The 8,460-nt window shown below is 36.6% G+C and overlaps 1 protein-coding gene across 6 annotated transcripts in view; it reads left to right on the forward strand.

Moving 5' to 3' along the window:
* The window catches only part of TAPT1 (transmembrane anterior posterior transformation 1), a 107,242-nt gene extending 100,470 nt beyond the window's left edge, over positions 1-6,772 (forward strand). For all 6 annotated transcript variants that reach the window (XM_048848808.2, XM_075128019.1, XM_048848809.2 and 3 more), the window contains one exon: positions 408-6,772. In XM_048848808.2, the coding sequence (XP_048704765.1) occupies positions 408-637 (230 nt within the window). In that variant the 3' untranslated portion in view covers positions 638-6,772. The remainder of the gene's footprint in view (positions 1-407) is intronic.
* The last annotated feature ends 1,688 nt before the right edge of the window (positions 6,773-8,460 follow it).

The following is an 8,460-nucleotide window of genomic DNA, read 5'->3' on the forward strand; positions in this document are numbered from 1 at the left end:
AGGTTTAGGTTGGATGTTGGGAAAAACTTTTTCACTAGGAGGGTGGTGAAACAGTGGAATGCGTTGCCTAGGGAGGTGGTGGAATCTCCTTCCTTGAACGTTTTTAAGGTCAGGCTTGACAAAGCCCTGGCTGGGATGATTTAGTTGGGGATTGGTCCTGCTTTGAGCAGGGGGTTGGACTAGATGACCTCCTGAGGTCCCTTCCAACCCTGATATTCTATGATTCTATGATCTGGTTTCCAAAACTGGTTCATATTGTTTTGTACTACTTTTATTGTTCTCATGGCTAACTTTCTCAGCCCTCAGTGCAGCTTTGATGATGGACAGATCTGTCAATTTCAAATTCATTGATGTGCTTATACAATTAACACACTTTTTTTAATTCTGATTTTCTGCTCTTCCAACAGGTATTTCCACAGACGAAAGTTTCTCTGCATCAGTTACCAATCAGCCCGCACATCAGAAGGAAAATAATACATCTTTACTTGTGACAAGCAACTCTGATCAATTCCTGACGACTCCTGATGGAGAAGATAAAGATATAAGCCAAGACAATTCAGAATTAAAACACAGATCTTCAAAGAAAGATTTGTTGGAGATAGACAGGTTTACTATTTGTGGAAATAGAATTGACTAAGTTTTCTGAATAGATGTGCTTAGGATACTGAGCTTTTGGGACAGCAAATGCTACCAGAATGGACAGTTGCCAAAAAAGGCACTTAAATATTTATTTAAAAACTTAAATTATTAATGGCAAATGAATATTAATTTTTACAAGTAAGTAGGCTTGGTAGCTGGTCAGATCAAGTAACAGAAATCTTTAACTTGGCTCTTTGGAAAATATAATGGATTGTGAGCCTCTTGTCTATTTGGCAGAGCTACAGTATCGCTGTTGTGGAAATAGACTGAAAAAATCAAACTCCTGTTTTGATTTTTTTGAAACCATGCTTCCAGAATATATCATTTTTCATCAAGGTCTCTCCAATATAAGGATATACCTGGGAATATGTGACAACTTTAATAGGAAGCTCATCTTTCCAGTCTCATGTTGTTTTCATAAACAGCTGCAGATTTCAAAACTTGTACTTATCAACGAGTACATAAAAAAGCACTGGTAGATTAAACAGTAAGTCAAGATAATTATTCTTGTCACCAGAAAAATCTTTGAAGATGTATCAGAATTAGAATAAAATACTACAGTATCTTAAATGAAAGACCTACTGCATAGTATTTTATCTAAAATCTAAACCAGCAAGGGAAATGGATCACAAATACAGAGAAATACAGTAAAGGTTCCACATAACTGGGCAAACACAGCTTCATCATTTTTCTGTTCAATAACAATGTGTTCTGCAAGGCAAACTATATACATTTATAAATGCTATATGAAAGGCTTTTTTAAAAAAAAGCTGAGGCTTGTTTTTTGCAATGGGAAACGTTTTGTTACAAAGTGACTCTTCTTTATATTGAGAAAAGGTAGTGTGAACTGCAGCCAGCAACACCAGTGTTGCATTAATTCCAGATAATTCCAATGCAATGGAAGAAATAATTACTCACTACATTTTGGTTTAAACAAGTTGATAAAAATGGCATCTATATATTAACTTAGCTGGAAAAATTGCCCATAGAAATTTAAACAGAAAATCAAAAGTGTCCATTTTAATTGGTGGATTTTAAGCAAACTTAAGTAGATGTGAATAGCTTTGTTATGAAACGCTTGGTTTTATGAAGTATAATGCATCTTAATTTCTGGTGTGTGTGGCAAGGTTGGGGGAATTGATGAAAGGCACTTTGAATCCCTCAAGAATGAATTGCATTTCAGCTCAATAACTAGGCTAGAGAACTGAATCAAAAGACAATCTTTCATCCAGTGATGAATCCTACATTTGCTGTTAAAATATAACATTAACCTCTATTTTCAAAAACCTTTCAAAAGATTTAAGTTGATGTCTGCTAAATTATTTCCCTTCGAATTTTATTTTGGATTTTTGATGTGATACAGATATTTCAGTGATGAACAGACCACAGGATTTTTTTATTAACTAATTTGTAATCTATTAGAGTGGAAAAGCCAAAGTTTAATATTTGATTTATGAGTACAAAATGTGGAAGAATACATGCGAATTCCTAAAATCTGCAGAGTTGTATTAATATGACAGAACAGAGAAATGTACACAAATAATGTTATGAAACTGATCAGAATGTGAAGTTGTCATGAAAAATGGCTTTACCATACAAGTCAACATCATCTGCTCTAAAGGGAGCCTCTTGTTGCCCCTTCTCCTCTCCCACCAACAGCAGCTGCAGTAGTGTCCAGAATCAATTGAAATGGTTGGGGGCGAGGGGAAGAGGAGAGTCTAAAATGCTTTTATTTTGGGTGTATTTTATGCTCATTGAGAAATTTACACATTAAAATTCAGATCTGTGAATTTTTCAGTTATTTAGCAGTTGCTAAAGGAAGCTTGGAATGATTTTCATCTGTTAAATGACATTCTGTACCAATTTTATAAGTGCTTCTTGTGTGAAACTCAATAAAATTCAATTTCGTAATCTTTGTTTAAAAAAAAGGAGAAGAATAGACTGGATTTCTTTGCAACAGTTGTCAATTTTGAATACTGCAATGTAACTTCTGCATATTCTGGTTTCACTATGAAGAACTTATTTTTTGCAAGCACAGGACAAGCGGCCTACTTTAGACCTGGTTTTAATACTGGTTTTGTTCTTCTATATTCATCACTATGTCAAACCCACAGGATGTACTAATTTCAGCCTACTGTTAATCTGAATGCTAATTGTTTAGAGACAGAATCAAATTGAAATCCAGTCCATTTTTTTTAAAAGTAGGGTTTTTTGTTTCAATTGCCCTTATATCATCCTGTTAATTTTTGTGGTTTTACATTCCATGTTTCTGTTCCTAGTGTCTTTCCTCCCTTACTGTAAGAAAGACCTGCACAGACAGACAGACAACTGACTATACAAAGTGTTGTCAAATGCAAAAGTTAAAAAAGAAAAAAAAATCCCAACTCTTAGTGATAGAAAAGTTAGTTGCAGTAATAGCAGATTTTTAAAAAAAACCTTCCTATAGAAATGTGATTTGTAAATATGTGACCATTTAAAATGTAGCTTATTAAATATATTGTATTTCCATTTATTCTGTGCACACACTTTGCAGCTGACTGGTAGCAACTCCATAGTTAGGGTTGTGTTCTAACAGGGGCTTAAAATGGGATATACATCTTTTTTTTCCTCTAAAATATCATGCAGGGTTAGTTTTTATGATGTCTGGATTATTTATGTACTTCATACAAATCATACATACTTGCTTTCTTTTCAGAATGTTTTAATAGAAGTCTTCAAAATAGGGCTCTAGCTGAAATTTTTCCTTGTCATCCTAGTTTGTACTGAACACTGTCTATCCACTTAAAACTTTTTAGAGAGGTGTGCTAACTAGAACTGGTGCAAATGCAAATCTGATTGATGGGAACTAGACAATCCAAACCTGACTGACTGGGGTAGGTCGCCAACTCGCTCTCAGTAACTACCCATTTATGTCAGTTTTTATCTTACAACAGGGTTGCTGCATTTCTACTCCCCCACAGGTTTGTCTTTCCCACTCCCTTTCAACCATTAAAAAAACCTAGGGAACTAATAAACAGAAGATTTCATTGCAAAGCACTTAAGGTTGCTACACATAATATACTTGACAAATCTCTCCACAAAAGCAAAGAAATTAGAAGTAAATATTAATGCCTATCTGTAGAGACCCTCTATTCCTCCACCTGCAGGCACATATCACTACTACTGTACACTACAGACCATGTCCTGCAAATTTCACAGCCCCCTAGAACTGCCAGCCTTCCATCACCCCTCTAACTGCCCTTCTACTCACAATCCTTTATTAGATTACCCTCTCCAAACATGATAGACTATTCCCCAACACTAATAAAGTTTGGTGCAGTATATAATCTGGTAAAGTAGCATGTACAGAAGGATGAAAAGGGGGCAGTTAAATTTGCAATATGTGGTCTGTGGCCCTCACTTGGTTTTAAGGTCACTTTCATTTTGAATGTATGTGTCCACACTGGGGTTTAATGCAGTTTAACTAACTTGATTGAAATTCACAGTTTTCGTTCATTCACGTTAATTTTCCTGAGTGTCTCCAGTTATATAAGCTTGTCTGCTTTGCAGATGGAGCAGGCCTCCCAGCCTGGGTAGACAAACCCCCACTAGTGGGGCTCGAGTTGCATGCTAAAAATAGCAGTGTGGATGTGTAGCTCGGGCTCTGCAAGACCACCTGACACTGTAGGCTCCTCCTACAGTTTCTTGTTCTCTGTTTTTCCCCTCTGCATTGTACCCTCTTCATCCTTTCTCTTCCTAGTGTGTCTGCTCCTGGTGATTTTCCTAGACTTGGTGAGGAGGAGCATGTTTCTGATGGATGGACTGAGACAAGCAGGGGAAAGTCAAATATACGATCAGTTGTAGTTTGGCAACCTGTTTTACAGGGTAGATATGCAGTTGGGGAGGGAGAAGTTAAGAGTTTTTATAACTAACTTATAGCTAACTAGCAAATATTTTCCCTGGGTGGTCTTTAATAGAGTGCTGAATCACAGTACAGTATGGGCTTATGTTACTACTGAATGATCAGCCAATCAGGTGTTTAAATGGACACCACTGACTGCTCCATTTTGCCAGAAGTTGTGTTCTTGTAATTTGTACTGTACCAAGCAGTCTACTGGAGGTAGACTTCTTACCTGGCGCAGTGCAGCATCTGCCATTGTATGACTTGTGAGAAGGAATAAATGAGACATTATTTAAATAGAATAATATTTATAAAATATTTACAAAATTATTACAAAGCACTCACAAGTGCCTTATAATATATTTAAATATCTCCCCTACCTAGATTTGTGCGGGTGGAGGTCAAAGTGCTGTTTGTGCATTTCTAAGATGTACTCACTTGCCACTCATAGAACTTCATATAATAACTCAAGTGATGGGCAGGAAACTCTGTAGAGCCAAGGGTAAGTTTATGAAATGAGACTCCTGTATCTCCTTTCTAACTTGTGTACAGTTCAACAGTTTCAGCAGATGTATAAAACTTAAGTGCCTAAATGTGACTACCAAAAATGGATGTCATGTTATGGCCATTTCTTTATTCATGCAGGAGCACGTTTGTCAGATACTTAACATAATCTGTCAGTATGTGCAAAACTGATGTATTAAAAAGCACTCCTTAGTTCCTGTGAAGCTTTATTACAAAGGGAAATGAACCAAGAAGTAGATAACCATGTAAAAATAGTAACTGAGAGAATATATAGCAAAAATAAAGCTCAGAAATGAGCAAGAACTTGGAAAACAATATACCAGTACTCAAATTATAAATATACCTTATCCATGGCTGATCTGGTAGCAAGTTTTTATTTAGCTAAATGATATCTTTAGATGGGAATTCATATTTAAATTTTAATTAGGCTGGTACCGCTAAATGGGTCTCATCAACTGCCCTAGGAAAAAGAGGAAAGATATTTTAAAAGGTAGCACCCTTTTATGTATTTTATTAGAAATAAGTAAAATGTTATAGGTTTAACTTTTTAGCTCATGTTCTACAAACTAATACCTGTGGATTTTGAGAGAGAAATTAAAATGTAATAGTTTGGCTTCAGCAATAGTAAAATCTGACTTTTTTGTTTGTTTTTTGTTACAAAAAGCTACAGTGTGAATGACAGTTACCTGGAGCCAATGACAGTAAAAGGAGCTATTAGAAGATGCTTACCTGGGCTTCAGTCCAGCAAAGCAGTAAGTCATGCATGATTTAAGCATGTGAGAAGTCAGTGACTTCAGTGGGACTACTCACTCACTCAGTTAAAACATGCTTAAGTGCTTTGCTGCATCAGAGTAGTACAAAGGTGTGTTTAAGAAAGGGTTGTTGATCAGAGGGCAATTGTGAGCACACAAACTTTTCGTTGGACTGTTTGAATATCTAGTATTATAGGCACCAAATTGGGATGTAAAGTACATTGGTGTCTGTTGCACCAGGCTCTCTTAAATTGTTAGTTCCCAGGCTGAACACTTAACATTGATTCTTTGAACATTTAGTCTGACCTGCACCTTGAAGGAAAGAGCACTACATCCTTTGTAAACTTAATCTGGTTACATTCTACCATGTTTCCTCTTTATAACCCCAGAACTGATTTGCTGAAGTCAGGGAAAGTACAGTGGCAAATACCAGCCAGACCCAGCTATGCATTATGTATCCCATTTATTTACATTTTTGTGGATTTCATTCTCTTTGCTTGAAAATTTCAGTCATCCTGTCTTGTTTTATTTCAGATCATTGAGAAATAATGAATAAATGGGCATGTGGCATCCATGTATCTCAAAAAGAATTGAAACCAGATTGCCCCAGCTGTCTTTAAGCTAAAATGAATTGCCAAATGAATTTTAAAACCATACATAGAAAACTGATAGGGCACACGAGATGCATTTTGTTGGTCTTTAACTACCAAACTTTTTCCATAGGAATATTTTATTAAGCTACGAAAGGTTTGCAGCCTTTCAAATGTTCATCAGCCAAGCAGAATTTCCCCTCAAGCCAAAGTAGGTTTTATAATCATGAGTATTCTGTTAACTTATTTAAGTCCATCATAATTTAGGGTTTATGTATTGTGTAAATTTCTCATTTTTAGTGGTATGATTTTGTTAAGAAGTTTCCTTTACTGTAAATATCTATTTTTTCAATTACAGTTTTAATAAAGCAACTTGTTTTTTGTCATGCCAGTAAATCGCATCTTAATGAAGTAAGTGCTCACTTTATTATGGCAAACTTCAAATGCTAATTCACAGCTGTGCTGTCTTATAAATAGGAAATTTGAATTTATTTTGGGGGTGGAGGGGACGGGACACAAGTGAAACAAATAGACTTTATTCATAACTGTCCATGTCCTATATAAAGTTATACAACTGAAATTGTTCTGCCACATGAATGTTACTAAAATGGAGTGCAAAAGAGTGACATATTTGTGCCTTACAAACTAGGACACACTGTAATTTAAGTGAGCAAACTAGTCTCAAGCACACTTTTAATCAGCTGATGAAATCCTAACTTTGTATTGGAATTGATTTCTTCGGCAATATTAAATGGAGGGATCTTTCCTCTTCATAATGTCCTTTTAAATAGCTACTGTTTGCATTTTAGAGGGCTGGACTGTGTTCATTCTATTGACTTCAAGAAACAAATGACCTTCTATGACTTCTGAAATTTATTTTCACTAGAAGGGCCTTAACTGACTTACTAAGTTACGCAACTAGACCATCTCTCATAGTTATGAAACCTAAAAGGTACCTCTGCATATTAGAAGGCGTCACATGAACATGATTCATGGGAGTGTGAAGTTAAGCAGTTTGTCACAGGTGAATGGTGTGGAGATTTCTATGAAGCTAAAGAATTCTTTTCCATTTGTCTCTTATCTCTAGCATAGCAACAAATTTATCCACCTTGTAAATTTGAGCTTGTTAATTCTTTGTGTCTTGGTAGCACGTTGTGTTTTCCCCATCACAAACAGGACCTGCAATCAGAGAGGATCTAAAACTGAGCTGTTTGAATATGTAAGAGGAAACTGAAGGTCATTAAACTTGTTCCTGATCTAGTGATGGAGCTTTGGGTAAATTAAAAATAGTAAGAGCAAGCGGAAAGGCGGGGGGGAGCCCATTAGTGGGCCCATTTTCATTTTTCTAACTGTGAAAAAAATCAATTTCCAAGTTATTTGGTCTTTCGTTTCACACCTCTAGAACAATCCATCAACCTGGTGCCCACTAAATAATGTGTCATTCAGTAATACTTTTGATAGTGGGAGTGTTGCTACTGACTTTGATAGGTATGTCTACACTGCATTTTAAAACCTACCACAGCGAGTTTCAGAGCCAGAGTATACAGATTCAAGCTCTCAGGGCTTGTACTAAGGCCCTAAAAATAGCAGTGTAAACGTTGTGCCTCGGGCTGGAGCTTGGGCTCTGAAGCCCACCTCTCTCCCCTGCCTTAAGAGCCAAATGTCGATGCAACTGTTTTAAGTGCTGTAGCATGAGCCAGAGTCTGTAGACTTGGGCTCTGAGACCAGCTGTTGTGGGGTTTTAAAATGCAGAGTAGACGTACCTAATAAGGCCAGGATTCCACCGCTAGTTCATTGTATTCATCTCCATACAAGGAAAAGCACTGTTAAATAATTTGCAATACTCTGCTAACCTGATCACCAAGGGCAGTTTTATCTGTGGTGGTCTGTTCACCTAAGCCCATGAGATACTGAGCACCAAAGGAAGTTGAAGACACATCTTAGGCCCCAGTCCTGCAAGCTATTTTGCATAGGCAGGATTCCATGCAGACACAGAGATTTAGTCTGCAGGACTGATTCCTTAGATGGTGGATTCTGTTAGGGATGATGATGTAAAGCACCAAGCAAACATTGT

The sequence above is a fragment of the Caretta caretta genome, chromosome 4 (assembly GCF_965140235.1).
Source record: "Caretta caretta isolate rCarCar2 chromosome 4, rCarCar1.hap1, whole genome shotgun sequence".
In the NCBI taxonomy this organism is placed as follows: Eukaryota; Metazoa; Chordata; order Testudines; family Cheloniidae; genus Caretta; species Caretta caretta.